Below are 15404 nucleotides of genomic sequence, written 5' to 3'. Positions count from 1 at the left end.
GGAACATTTGAAAAAGCCTGTTTGCCTGGGAATAATTTTATCCAAACACTACCTGTTTCAGGCTGATCATAGAGGCTGATGCAAGTTGAATGAGTGAGCTGTCAGTTGTGTGTGAAGTACATTGTACGGTAGGCTGACTATAGTCTTTTATTGAATCAAGAATCGCATTAGCTAACTGTAATCTATTATTTAATGTACTTTTAATAATTTTATCATTTATGAAATACGACAGCGTGATGTAAATCTATAGCTAGGTAGGTAGTATCAGACGATTAGCTAGCCCAATAGCACCTAACCTACCATGTTAGCTGTGGTATGTTCACATATGGGACAATTCTCAACTGTTTTGATTTAACCTCAGTCATTTTGTAAATATTATACCATATGCTACACTACCGGTCAAAAGTTTGGGGTCACTTACAAATTTCCATTTCACTCCATAGACAGGATACCAGCTGATCTTTAATGCAAAATCTACATTTCCCATTATCAGCAACCATTCATCCAATGTTCCAAATGCTAATTTTGTTTAGTAATCTGATATTATTTAAAAAAATTAACTAAGAAAACATTAAACAACCCTTTTGCAATTATGTAAGCACATAATGTAATCTGGAAACTGCTGCCCTGGTTAAAAAAAAACAAGGCAACTGATCTCAGCTGGGATTCTGTCTTTAATGGAGTCCAATGGAAATTTGTGGGTGACCCCAGACTTTTAACCGGTAGTGTATATAGAACATGCAGCTTTCATTTATGTAATATATTTGGTCAGCACTTAATTTCAACCTCTTTTTTGACCAGTGTGAAGAAGATGACGGACTGCCAGGGAGACGGGGAAGGAGCCAAGAGTCCACTGGAGCTCTACGAGGAACTGACAACACAAGGAGACGTAGTCAGGACCTTGAAAACAGCTAAAGTAGATAAAGTAAGTGCTTGTAAACTGTTACTGAGATTTTGCCATACAGTTTATACAATGATAGCTGTTTTTCTCTGTCTATTGGACTATTGTGAGCAATGCTGCAAATCAGTGAGCTGAACTGATTTTGACAAGATCGTTGCATCAGTGTAATGCACTTTTATTTGTAAGGTATTTCATTTACTGGATTAGCCATTCCCGTCTAGTTATTTCACCCGTTATTAAATTGTCAATTGATTATCTGAAAATGTATAATATAAAAATATGTCAATATTGTGATATAAAGCTACATGCACTGGGATGCCCCTAACTGACTGCACTAAAACCTTTGCAATTTAATTGTTTTAAATGTCCCTTTTTTTAGTTTGTTGCACATCATTTTTTCCAAAAGCCATGTCCCTTTACTTTGGGTAATCCACAGAACATGCTCGTCATGCATGTCAAAAGTTTTCACAGGGACTATTTCTACTATTGGTATAGTTCCATTTCAAATTTTGACATTTGTGGATTTTCCAGAGTAACCTGGACATTGTTTTTTGAAAGACAATGACTATTCATTTTTTTGAAATGTAAGCACCACAAAATATATTCAACTCCATTGCATTAGGGAGGTGCAGAGACGTCTTAGAAACTGACATGTCAGCTGAAACCAAAACTATCTGCATAGTTATGTATATGCAAATAGATTTTACAGTGCCATTAGATTCTGTTGGCCTGCTTTTATCTGTGTGTGTGTTATCTGACAGCGGGTTTTGGGTTCCTCAGGCTAACATTGATGCTGCTGTTCAGTTGCTGCTAAAGTTGAAAGTAGACTACAAACAGATGACAGGTCAGGATTACAAAGCAGGCTGTCCGCCCTCAGAAAACTCTGTTGCCCCCGACAATGGGCCAGCAGCAGATGGTGCTGATGATGAAGACACAGTTGACCCATGGAACGTTTCCACTAGCAACGCCAAAGGAGTGGATTATGACAAGCTCATAGGTACGATTCAAGCTTCAAAGGTGACATTCACTTAAAAGCTTAATTTCTATGGCAAATGTACATTTTTTAGTTTTTTACATTTGTTGAAATATGATAGTCAGTTATTTATATCCATCCATGGGGTAATTTGAGCTTTACAAAAAACAAACACAATTTACATTGTGTCATGACTTTCTTCAGTAAGGTTTGGAAGCAGTAAAATTGACAAGGAGCTGGTGGACAGAATAGAAAAAGTCTCTGGACAGAAGCCTCACCGCTTTCTACGAAGAGGAATCTTCTTCTCACACAGGTCAGCATTTTAGAAACTTAACCTATTTAATCGGTGTGATCGCCGCATGTTTTCCTAATTGCTGACTATTTGTGTACGGGTGATTTGAAGTTATCATGTCGTGTATCTAGAGTCTTTTTAGACTCTCTTTATTGATCCTTTTGGGATGACACTCGCAAGGAAATTGAATTTCCAGCAGCAGATTTCAGCAGCTTACTAAACACTTGAATGAATTCTCAAAGGTATACTGGACTCTGCAGATAAACAACCAGCTTTGTATCATAATGATGTTCATATGTGTAAATAAACTATGTTGAACTTCCCTCTAACAAGTGCCCAGATCGCATTACTCACAGGCCAGAAGGACCACCAAGTGATGCATTTGATGCAAAACGTCTCACTTCTTTTCTGGTTTGCTGCTGGCCCTACAGACAGTACTTAAGCAAACCGAAACAAAGTGTATACAAGCTTCTCTTTCTCAAACTCAGACCGAACTGATTCAACTGTAAAACTAGACAGTGCAGCTCAAATATAAACCAAGATTGGCTAACTGTATTGCCTATTTTTCGTGTAAAATGTTTTATTTTACTGCGCTGTTTGGCTGAAATACAAGAAGAGTTTGTTACCAGTTGTCAACCGCTCACATTATGTCACCCACCAGCGGGAGCGTTTATCGGTGTGGTGCAGTGCATTATTGTAGTTGTAGGTTTTACACCTTTTGTAAACGAAAGAGAATATCACAGCTTCTTTTCTGTTTTTTTTTCACTGGCCATGTAGCACCATTTAACTGTTTTGTGCCATTTTACTGCATAAACTGCCCACATTTATCAAAAGCCCCCCTATCCAGTGGTAAAATCCTTCAAGGGCAGCGTCATAGTAAAAGAATATTTACTCTGAACCTTTCATTTAGATTTTCCTACTAAGTAAAACAGATGATGATGAGTGTTCATGTGGGAATTACACACGTATCACTTCCCTTTTATCGCGGTTTCTTGCAGAGATATGCAGCAGGTTCTGGATGCGTATGAGAAGCACAAGTCCTTCTACCTTTACACTGGCAGAGGTCCGTCCTCAGAAGCCATGCACGTTGGTCACCTCATCCCCTTCATCTTCACCAAGTGAGTTCTCCCTCTTTTATTAACACCAAAGAGTTGTCTAACTGAAGGCTAGTTTGAATGTTACATCAGCAAGGCACCATCTTAAATTTTTAGACTTAAGTTGGAACCGAAAAGTACTTCCTTGTTGCAGATGGTTGCAGGATGTGTTTGACATCCCCCTGGTGATCCAGTTGACGGATGATGAGAAGTACCTGTGGAAGGATCTAACACTAGAAGATTGCCACCGCTTCGCTGTGGAAAATGCCAAGGACATCATCGCCTGTGGCTTTGATGTCAACAAAACCTTCATCTTCTCTGACCTCGACTACATGGGGTAAAATACGGAAAAAAAACTATCTTTATATTCCTACCAGGGAGACCTTACTGCTGAGGCTTCCTAGGATGCACAGACGCCTTCACATATTTATTAATGAAAATGAATACATGTGAACGATGGTATTTGGTTATGGTAACAAAAAAGGTATTTGTTCACATAACGGCATAGAATTTCTTATTTATGTCATTTTTTTTTGTGTGTGTGTGTTAACTTCAATGTATTTTCTGCAGTGCATCCCCTGAATTCTACAGAAATGTGGTGAAGATCCAGAAGCATGTGACATTCAACCAAGTTAAAGGCATCTTTGGCTTTACAGACAGTGACTGCATTGGTGAGATAAGTGATGACTAAGACATCTTTAAAGACAAATTATTCTTTGATTGCTTTCATAGCCGGGCTAGTAGCTTCAAACGTTACTGATGTTTCATTTTGATGCACAAAATGTGTCAGTCTAATGCTGTGTTTGTGGTTTTCTGAAGTATAATTGTGTGAATACCTTGTTGGTTCTTTATGATTTCTAATTTTTTTTTATCCATCCAGGAAAGATCAGCTTCCCAGCCATCCAGGCAGCCCCTTCCTTCAGTAACTCTTTCCCACAGATCTTCAAAGGCAGAAAGGATATACAGTGTCTCATCCCCTGCGCCATAGACCAGGTCAGTACAGCATTACAGTAATAAATGACTATTAGGAATGCTAATTTTGATTTTTGTTTCTCTTACCTATAGCTGACCCTTAATCATTAACAGTTATGACAAAGCACTAGTCCCTTTTCCCCCGTCCGGGAGGCTGAAACATGCTATCCACATCCACGGACAGCTGCAGCCTTGTACGCTGGCACAATGTTGCGCACAAACACGAGCAGCCACTTACCTGGTCGTAGCAAATATATAAATATTGCAGGACTTTTATCAGGGTGTTGTTTGCTAGCTAGCAAAAAAAATTGTTAATTGTTGTTAGTTAGCCTGTAGCTATTCCTTAAAAAAAAAAAACATTACGTTGTTTGCTAGCTGAGTAACTAATAGTCAGCAGAGTAACTAATTTAACACTAAAACTTGTTGGCTGAATTAATGGAGCAATATGGCCAAATATTGGCTGGCAATAATCTGGTGGCATAAAATCTCAAGGCCACCAGGAGTTTGAGCATTGGTGATGTTACAGCTGCAATCCTATCATTGCCACCGGTTTCTTCAGATAAATGTTGAAGCTGCATAAAACTCAATAGGCTGAGTCTGTGCCTTAATTTGATTAGTTTTCTCAATCCATCTCAAAAAGTAGCCATTTTAAAAGCTAAACCTTCTCATATGGAAGTTAATACAGATCACAGTTTAAATTGGGGTTTAAAGTATTGTTGCAACAGAATTCAATTTAATCTAGTAGATTGAGTAACAACTAAACTGACATATAAAGAGGTTTAAATAGAATCTTTCTTAATTTTAAATTAGTTTTAAATTTTACTGTAACATGATTTAAAATTAAACTATTTAAACAGGTTTAAAAATGAATCCTTGTTGGTGCAATCCAGAATTTTGTATTGCCACTTTAACTAGCAGTTAAAATAAAATGTATAGCCTACTTTTCTTTTCTTTTTCTTTTTTAATAATGTTACTTAACTATTAAAGGGATAGTTTGGAGTAATTTCCACCTAGGGTAATTTGCAACACTAACCTCGAGCCAAACAACCCCCCATAAGTTGTTTTTTTCCTTGGTATAACATTGGGCTAGTTAGTGCTATCAGCTGAATGGCTTAGTGCAGGCGCTAATGGAACCAACTGTGAAGCTCATAAATGACTCCACTAATAATGCCTGGAATGGTAGCAAACTTCTACAGTAGTACAAATAGGTTCTGTACTCATAAAACAAGGTAGGGGTAAATACACCAGGAATTTGTTTAAATAGCACTTGCCTGATGGCTTCTACTCTCTGCAGCTAGTTAGCTCTCAGATTTTCCACCATTAGTTGTAGCTCCTCGTCCATGTATTCAAGCTCGAATAAGTATGGGCGACCTTTGCTCTGTGCGCCCAGAGCATGATATCCATTGCCGGAAGAGGCTACCAGTAAAGTAGAAGCGAGGGAACAGAAGAAGAGATCAGGCAAGGGCTATTTAAATAAACTCCTGGTGTGAATGAATGAATACAGAATCTATTTGTACTACTGTAGAAGTCTGGAACCATTCTGGGCAAATTTACTCCAAATTTACTATTAATCGATTAAAATTCTTAATGTCGGTTAAACGGTTAATTATAAACATCCCTATGGACACTGCTAAATACTTGCGTCATATTTCACGATGACATCTTTGGGTCTTTCCTCGCACTCATCCAGGATCCCTACTTTAGGATGACCCGTGATGTAGCTCCAAGGATCGGCTATCCCAAACCAGCCCTGCTGCACTCCACCTTCTTCCCAGCCCTGCAGGGGGCGCAGACCAAGATGAGCGCCAGCGACGCCAACTCCTCTATCTTCCTCACCGACACACCCAAGCAGATCAAAAACAAGGTGCCACTATTACTAGTTATTACTGTCAATAGTGACAGATTTAAATTGCCTATATATATGAGCTTTGACATTAGCCTAATTGCATTATTCCATTTTATTAATTACTATATAATTAACGCACAAGCTTTGACAATGATTACTATTTTATAAGTTATGCTGTTTTTAAGCGTAACGTTTACGTGGTTGCATTATTTGGGTTTAATCATCACCTTTTTATTGATGTGTCATAGTTCAGGGTTGGCATTCTGCTTTAATTTAAACCAGAACAGACAGCGTTAAAGATGTGACTCACACCAGCATTTATCCAAAGTTCTGATAAATTCCATGGACTTAGTTCTGTGCTGTAATGTGGCAGTACGGATGAATGAAATGGAACAGGACCTATTACTATCAATAGTTACTAGTCAGATTTATATTCAACTTTTATTCTGACTGACTTGTTTAACCAATACTCACAGGTCAACAAACATGCATTTTCGGGGGGGAAAGACACAGTGGAAGAGCACAGAAAGTATGGTGGAAACCCAGACGTGGACGTTGCCTTTATGTACTTGACCTTCTTCCTGGAGGATGATGAACAGCTGGAGAAGATCAGACAGGTGAGGGTGTAAAGAACAAGGAAAACAAATTATAACTTAAAAACTTTATTTCTGTTGCTAATCAGACTTTTTCATCCATTTCTTATTCTCTCTACGATCTTGCCTATTGTTGTGCTTTCTGTATCTTCCCTTGAACTCTTTACCTTGTACTGTTTATCCTCTTTTCAACTTCCTTACTGCACATCGCTCCCATCCACTCCCACTGTTTTTTATTCTCCTCTCTACAGGATTACACAAGTGGAGCTCTGCTAACGGGAGAACTGAAGAAGCTTTTGATTGAAACTCTGCAGCCAATGATTGCGCAGCATCAAGAGCGACGCAAACAAGTCACAGATGAGACAGTCAAGCAGTTCATGACACCCAGACCTTTAAATTTTAACTTTTAGTCCGCTTGAGCACCTGATATGTCAAAGTTCATCATGTTGTTCATTATGAGAAATGTAAATTACTGGAGCAGTGATGTGTGTCTGTGTCAAACTAAGCCTGGCATTGCCCTCACCTTGATGCTAACTGGCATGCTACTTGTTAGCTTCACTCTCCACCAAATGTACACATCTGTTTTCATGAAGTGTTTGGTTTGGCAGCGCTGCTGTAATGTCACAAGCTCTTGTTCTCTCCCTGACATCAGTTCAGGATGAATGACAATTAAAGCAGAGTACAAATGTACATTGTTGCAAAATCTGCTTATAAGACATTTGAAGACAAACAGAGTGCTAGCAGGGTCTTAGGAACAAAAACAACTGTATTTGTTACCAGCAAAAGGGTGTTGATTTAGGATGACTCTGTTTCTAAGCATGATTTAAGTAAAAAAGTTTCTCCAAAGCCCAGACTAAAATTAAACTATACTCGAAGAACCAAAACACATACTATGATCATACAGCAAAAATGTCAATTTCCCCAATATTTCCACAAATCAAGATTGACATTTTGTTATCTAAAGGAGGGGTCCATTGCTTAGAGCCACGGCCTGGGCTCCCCTGTAGAGTCCCATCATTTCTTCATGGGCAAAGGTAAGCAGACAGTGGATGGGGCCACAGTACTTTGGTTTTTGGGCTTCTGCTGTTAATTTTTGATATGCAACACTCTGCTCAGACACTGCAGACACACCGTCTCCCTGTAAGCTGGGGACACCAGCAAAACCTGAATTTTAACATTATTCTATGATTAAAAAAACAATACAAAAATAATGTTTTTCCCTCTGCTATTGTTGTTTGGTTGTGTTGTATCCTCCAGTTCTACCAAGGATGAATATGTAAATAAATAACTAGGAAGAGTATGCTTTAAAACCATTATTACTACATACTATGTAGTCAAAATGACCTCTGCGGTTCCTATAAATGCTCAATGGTAGAAGAAGTACACAGATATTTAAATTAATGGCTCAATACCACAGTATGAAATTACTCTGTTTCAAGTAAAAGTCATGCATTCAAAATATTAGTACAAAAGTATTGCCATCAAAATATACTGAGAGTGCCAAAAACTACTCATTCAAAACATATTTTAAAATAATATTGGACTATTGGGTGCCTCAGTGATTCATTATTTTGTAAACGTTTGAAGCTGGTAAAGGTGGGATTTATTTAAACTACTTTATATACTGACAAAATGTAGTGTGGCGTAGAAGTATTAAGTAGCATAAAACGGTAATGTTACTTTAACATTCAAAGTACAGTACTTTAGTGCAATACATAATTACTTTCCACCACTGGTTGCAGGGCTGTTTCAGTGTATTTCCCCCCACTGCACAGCAGTATGATGTGTCCTGAATGTATGGCACGGTATACTTACATGGCTCTAGAATTACTCTGTTTAAGAATGAATACCAGTTGGACACTCATGCTGATGACGACCACCACGATAACACTGTTGATTTCTGACGGTGGTGACTGTAGGAGCAGCGATGACAGATTTAACTCTTCGGTTGCTCCACCCGCCAGCAGCCAATGGGTGCGAGGGGCGGACAGCATCCGCTAGGGGAGTTGTCTTCTTTCAAGTAATCCGATTGGGCTGCCTTAAAAAAGGGCAAACACGCTTATTCTTCTCGCCGCCTCCTCCCCCGGCACAGAAATAGAAAGGTTTGGCAGTAGGAGCACTCCTAGTAGTGAGCGGGAGGACACATCAGCAATAAATCTTTGTTACACCTTCAACCAGGCTCCACGCTCCGAGTCCGTGTGGTGATTAGTAGGCGGAAGAAATCTTCTGTTTGCTCAGCATCGGCAACGGTTGGAAGCCAAAAGAGGATATTGTTTAGCCCTAAACAGCTTGGCTTAACAGCAAGCCAGAGTTTGGTGAATACTGAAATTCAGACATATTCCGTGACATTTATATCAAAGTACCCACTTAAGGGCTTGTGAATTACGTTTGGTAGCCACCAAAGTTAACATTTCATCCCTTAGATATTTGAGGGAATGGCATTGGACTTCGCTGCGGGCTGCATAGGAGGTAAGTGGTATTGACGTTAGCTAGCCACTGGTTAACAAGTTGAAACTAGCATTAGCCTTATAGCCGGCTTTCATTTTTCCCCCTATAGTCAACGCGTGGACAGTTCTAGATGTAAAGGTAGTGATTCGTCCGCAGCTGCCACGTCTAAGAAAAATTATAACCAAACAACAATAACGGATTAGTGACTCAAAATCTAATACTGAGCTTTTTCTAAACTCTTGTGGAAATCCCGGATCTAAGGTTGTGTTACATTCCATACCTGTACCTCAAACAGGGAGTGGTGTATATATGTTCTGTGTTGTCATTCATGACATCGCTACTTGCTAGTAGCTAAATTGCATACATTCATCCTTGGGGAGTTTGCTAACCCTCTTGAGAAAAGAGCTACCGAAAGTTGACTTCGTTCATGTCGTCCTGTTTGAATGGAGGTAGCTCACAGCAAAAGCCTCACCACAAATCCTTGGGAATCTTGTCAGCTGTTTTGTTTTTGTCCAATGCCAGGTTTTCCCAAACTACCCCAGATAGTCTAACTGTATTTGTTTTATTTTAACTACACACAGAGAAGCCTGAGTATAATGAACATAAGAGTCCTGTATTCATTCATTTAAACACTGGGGTCCAGAGAGCATGGTCTAAGAGTTTTGTTGTCGTTAGTAATTTATCTCTGGACACCAGGCTCTGAAACATATCTATTTAACTAAAGCTGCTCTGGAGTCACTCCACTACTAAATAGACAATGTTGTTATTCATTCACTTGTTCATACATGCCAAAGCCTGTCCCAATGCTAGCTAGTTACACTAGTAATAACAGGAGGGTGCATGTACAATGTGTAAACATAAGCTTAAGAAAAGTATATTAGAGTTGTGAAACTCTTATGAACATCCATTTAATAGTGCTACACAACAACACTGTTAATAGTTTTATTGAAACGCCTTTTTTATTCCAGTGTGGATATTCAACAATACTATATTAGTGATGTGTGCATAAGTTGTCAGATCATCTACAATGGCGTATGAGTGTGTTACTTTTGAAGATTTGTTGCCTCTAATGATTAAATACCTCTCGGCTAATACGTCTTAATATGACATTGTCAGAAGTAACTGCTGTATAATGGATTTTCAGTCAAGTCAAGGACAGGGTACAGTGCAGTGACCACCTGATTATTCTGCACAGTCCGAGGGGGAAGGGCTGTTTGCTGTTGAGAGATCAGCCACTTGATTATAAGCCTTTGTTCTAATAATTTGTATTTTCCAATAGGATTTTAAAATTCTGCCTCGTTTTTTAGGTGCTGCTGGTGTTTTGGTTGGACATCCATTTGACACTGTAAAGGTGGGTGTCTGTTTCATCCGTGTTCTTCACTATTTACCCAGGTTAAGCAATGGCATGATCCAATACTTTGCTGTTAAAGTGACGTAAGTCAGACCACTCTGAATTTTAACCCAGATAATCAAAAGTTACAGTCAGCCTTGAATAGGAATGAGATAATTTAGCAAGAGGAAAGGGATAGTGATTACTGTAGGGATATAATAATAATAATAATATTATTATTATTATAGACCTCACTTTGTTTTTTCCTCATGGAGATTGTGTATATGTTATACTTGTGTATTTCTTTAATTCTTAACAGATAATTTGTTCATTTGCCATCTCCCAAAAATGTCAGTATTTTTCAAGTCAAGTACTATATATAATATTCTGAACTTCAGTGTACATTGAAGTTGCTTTTAATATTATTTCTCGGTCTGGGAGAGGCTGTCTTTAACAGCAGCAGTGTCACTGTGTTGTAGATGAGAGAGAGAAATAAACAACCTCTCCATGGATATGTGACCTAGTAAGTATGGTCAAGGTCTTTTTTCTCCCCCCCCCCCCTCACCCAATGTCTTGTCTTGAGCTACAGAAATGTAAAACACAGAAGACAATTAGTTGCATCCCCCAAGCATATTTGTTTTACCTTGAAAAGAACCATTTCAAAGCACTGCTTGTTTCCCTTTAAACCTGTATAACAACATGTGGTTTGTAGTTGTGGCCTTATTACTCTGTCATACCACTGTTACACGAAGGCTGTCGTCCACAGGTGAGGCTTCAAGTTCAAAATGTGGACAAACCTCTTTACCGAGGGACATATCACTGCTTCCAGTCAATCATACGCCAGGAGTCGGTAAGTTCCTTCTAAATCCCTCTTAATGTTTTACTTGTGTAGTACTACTATTGTGTTTTTCTTATGCTACATCTAAACACATCATGGCTGTTAAGTAATGTGTGCAACTTTGACCATGTGCTGCCTACTATGCCAAGGTTGAGATTGGTCACTGCAGTGATCAAAGTGTCCAGTTATAGTCCTATCTCAGCACCGGCATGAGCCCTTGATCTGCCAGCATGTTCCTAACATGGCGTGTAAAAGGGGGCGGAGGTGTGTCTGTCAGCCAGGGTCAGTGAGGACTTATTCCTGCATGGGCTAAATAAAGCTTTGGACATCGTGCCATTTGAGCTAAGTGGAGTGTGCTTGGTCTTAGTGAAATTCTCATGGCTGTTTCACATTGAGGTATTGGATTGTATTGCTCCTACAATACAATATGAATAACTTAAGTGGTAATTTAAAAAGTTTAAATCCTGTGTATTTAACTGTAAAAATGAAATTAGTTTAAATGACAAACATCCATATCGGCAGTAGGGTTGTTCTTACTTACCGAATTTCTTTGTTACTACCAAGGTCTGATTCACGATAAATCCAACGGTTCCAAATATTGGTACCTGTAAGCGGGAGCTTATCGATGGAGGTTGTAGGGCAAGGCAACTTTATTTTTATAGCACACCCCAGCAACAAGGAAATTGAAAATGCTTTACATAAAACATTAAAGAGTAGTTTAAAAATAGATAAACATTCTAACACCGAGGTACAAGAATTGTAGAATAAGAGTACAAGAATTGAAGTTGCAGTCTAAGAAATTAATAATTATTTGATTTTAATAGGTTTGTGCAATGGTGTGGAAAGGGGTTTTATTTTTGTGTGCAGTGTGAAATCTATTCAAACAACGATGTTTTAAGTAAATAGGATGAACAGATTTGAAATTACGAATCCCAGGTACTGGTTAGGGCTGCACGATATGAGGAAAATTTCGAATTACCCGATATTGCGATCATAATCAAATTCACAATATAGGAGAGAATGATCATTTTGTGTAAGTTCTCATTTTCATTAAAAAATATGAAATGAAGATTTATTTATTTTTTGCCTTTTTTTTTTTTTATATTTTTGGATATGATTTGTAGGCCGAAACGGGACTGCAGTACTAAAATACTAAATTCAGAATGGTTTGACACGTATTTTGCTTTTAACAAATATTCAAAAAGGTTCTTACCTGCTGGGCTCTGTACAGATCTAAATGCAAAACAACGATGTTTCCTCATTGGTCCCAGTAATCTGTCTTTGTGTCTGCAGATGCTCGGTCTGTACAAAGGCATTGGCTCTCCAATGATGGGCCTGACCTTCATCAATGCCATAGTTTTTGGTGTCCAGGGCAACGCCATGCGCAAGCTTGGCCGCGACACACCTCTCAACCAGTTCCTGGCTGGAGCCTCTGCTGGAACCATCCAGTGTGTCATTTGCTGCCCAATGGAGCTGGCGAAGACACGCATGCAGATGCAAGGGACCGGAGAGAAGAAGTCTAAGAGGAAGCTGTATAAGAACTCCCTGGACTGTCTGGTCAGAATCTACAAAAAGGAAGGAATCCGAGGGATCAATCGTGGCATGGTGACCACCTTGATGCGTGAGACACCTGGCTTCGGTGTGTACTTTCTCGCTTATGACGTGTTGACACGTTCCCTGGGCTGTGAGCCAGAGGATCCGTACATGATCCCCAAGCTGTTGTTTGCTGGTGGAATGTCTGGCATTGCCTCCTGGCTCTCCACCTATCCCGTGGATGTCATCAAGTCGCGTCTTCAAGCTGACGGGGTAGGCGGTGTGAACCAGTACAGTGGCATTATGGACTGTGTCAGACAGAGCTTAAAGAAAGAGGGCTGGAGGGTGTTTACACGTGGACTCACGTCCACTTTGCTCCGTGCATTTCCAGTGAATGCTACCACATTTGCCACTGTGACTCTTTTTTTATTGTATATGCGCGAGGGAGATGAGTGTAGCATTCAGGACTCTGAGCTGCAGTCTGTTCAGCTGCAGCCGCAGACAACTAGCATGTGAGCCGTTGTGCAGCAATGAGCTACCACTACTACTACAGTCATTAGCAAATCTAGATGAAATTTGCAGTTTCATGCAGGTCTGTGATCTGTTAGGTGGTGTCCATAGTGAGAAAGGTGAACTGATCCTAGATAAGCCAATTGAGCTTCAGCCAAGTGACCACATGTATATTTTAAGATAAAGGCGGCACTTGTAAATATGGTATGGTTTGTACTTGTTTTTTGTACACTTGATTTTATGTATTTTAGGAAACTTGACTGTTACAGTAATGTACAGTGACAGTCCTAACATTTGGAATAAAAGAATGTCTTTAATGCTGTGTTCAGGTCATAATGGGGTATGTTAACAACTGTTCTCCACTATTACACATACCTACACGTGAAGTATTATGTTAGTTGATAATTTTGAAAAATCTAACAAAGTCTACAAAGTTTTGCACGTTTGAACACAAATGCATTGTTTGAACTGTTTTGTTTTGCAAACTTGAATTACTGAAATGAATGTGATTTTAAGATTTAATGTTTTGAATGTTAAGCGGTTGGCCAATCCATAATGTTCTCTCCAGGTCAAGTCATCCCCTGATTATTTACCTCCATATGTGAACACAGCATTTCAGCATCTTAACGTAATGGTTACAAATACAAAGAAAGCCTTATACATGTACATTCATATAGATTTTTTTGTATTACTTTTCCTAAGGTTGTATGTAGTTCAACTTTCCTATGAGAAGTCATAGGAATTTGTTTCAGGGTGTGTATGCCGTCTGAAGTTTTAAATAGTGAAAATAGTCATTAGCCCATTGCAGTATGACAGAAATGGTTTAGATACTAAATAATCATGTCAAAATTAAAATGTTTAAATTATCACACAATCATTATCTAAAACCAAATCTGGTGTGGTTTTAAAATCTTTTTTGTTCCGGATCATACAGTGTCCAAAGAAAGCACCTTATGGTATGTCTCAAGCACATGTACAGTTAAAACATTTTGGCCATCAATTTTTCACTTTACAATTAGATTTTATTTTTGTACTTCTCACTGATGCAAGATTTTGTTACAGTGTCGAGCAAAGCTGATGGCTTGCTACAAGTGGGCTTTGAAAAAAATCCAAATTGTATTTTTAACCTTGTGCACCTTATTGGTAGATGTGATACAAAATGCTTAGCAGGCACCACATCTTCCACAAGGGGGAGTTGTGTCATTGTCAGACCAGTTCTGTACCATCTGTACCACATTATGACAGTTTCAGGCATGTGATGATCAAAGACACTAGTGTTGTTTTGTAGAGAAACATCACGTTAAGAGCCTCCTATTCTGCCAAAAAACAACAGTTCAAATGTTCAGCACCAAAGACAGATCCAAGCCTTTTCACTACAGATTGTACTGTCTCTAAATCTGAACCTAAAAGGTTTTGTCAGTAATCTTTGGCCAAACAAAATGTGGTTAGGACCTCTCTGCTTCCCTCTCAATATTAACCAGGACATTCATTATAGGACACAGTGTCACTCAGAGCAGAGTGACCTAGGTATTTTACCCATTTAACAGCTGCTCGAGTTCAAACGCTTTGCAAGTTGAAAATGTGAACTATAACACGCCAACACTGAAAATGCATTCATGCACAAAAAATGCATTTGGAAACCTACCTGCAGGTGACAAGTGTCAAAATTGCCGGAGCCATGACTGTCCCTGCGTGTAGATTGTACACATCTTCATGTCTGCAGTTTTAAACTGCTGCTGCTGTTGTTACTCTTCTTATTAATTTGGCAGATGTTCAACTGGTCCGAAACAGCTTTGGTGTTGTACATACTGTGAATTTGGAGTTTTCATGTCATCCTTTTAATTGAAATCCTGTATTTTTCTGTTTCAAGACTTTAGTTCTCTACCCTGTCTAGGTTTGTCTGACCGGACCAGTGGATAATGCATGATTGTTAATATCTTTGTAAAAGGGCTGCTTTAACTGTCTAATGCTGCTTCACGTTCTGTGCATTTAAGTATGTACAATATGTTGCACCAAAGCAGAATGCACACCATGTAGTTTGAGAGAATGGTGAAATAAAAGTCACATTTTTTCT

General features: G+C 39.0%; 2 protein-coding genes across 5 annotated transcripts; both read left to right on the top strand.

Moving 5' to 3' along the window:
- Positions 1-60: 60 nt before the first annotated feature.
- Positions 61-7361, top strand: LOC117936226 (tryptophan--tRNA ligase, cytoplasmic). Its single transcript, XM_034859096.1, has 11 exons — positions 61-128; positions 801-925; positions 1682-1898; positions 2079-2187; positions 3165-3284; positions 3415-3597; positions 3831-3931; positions 4141-4253; positions 5923-6096; positions 6555-6695; positions 6923-7361. Exons 2-11 carry the CDS (start codon positions 812-814, stop codon positions 7079-7081), a joined length of 1431 nt encoding a protein of 476 aa, XP_034714987.1. The 5' UTR covers positions 61-128; positions 801-811; the 3' UTR covers positions 7082-7361.
- Positions 299-14143, top strand: LOC117936227 (mitochondrial basic amino acids transporter). 4 transcript variants are annotated; one of them, XM_034859097.1, is made up of 5 exons: positions 299-310; positions 9076-9140; positions 10427-10470; positions 11216-11299; positions 12581-14143. In XM_034859097.1, exons 2-5 carry the CDS (start codon positions 9107-9109, stop codon positions 13334-13336), a joined length of 918 nt encoding a protein of 305 aa, XP_034714988.1. In that variant the 5' UTR covers positions 299-310; positions 9076-9106; the 3' UTR covers positions 13337-14143. The 4 variants fall into 4 exon arrangements, with proteins under 4 accessions (XP_034714988.1, XP_034714989.1, XP_034714991.1 ...); XM_034859098.1 differs by lacking the exon at positions 299-310 and adding an exon at positions 10929-10972 and having other exon boundaries at positions 8742-9140; XM_034859100.1 differs by lacking the exons at positions 299-310; positions 9076-9140 and adding exons at positions 8746-8986; positions 10929-10972.
- The last annotated feature ends 1261 nt before the right edge of the window (positions 14144-15404 follow it).

Source organism: Etheostoma cragini, chromosome 20 (assembly GCF_013103735.1).
Source record: "Etheostoma cragini isolate CJK2018 chromosome 20, CSU_Ecrag_1.0, whole genome shotgun sequence".
NCBI classification, from domain to species: Eukaryota; Metazoa; Chordata; class Actinopteri; order Perciformes; family Percidae; genus Etheostoma; species Etheostoma cragini.
The sequence above is the reverse complement of the archived record's forward strand: the minus strand, read 5'-3'. Positions and strand labels throughout refer to the sequence as shown.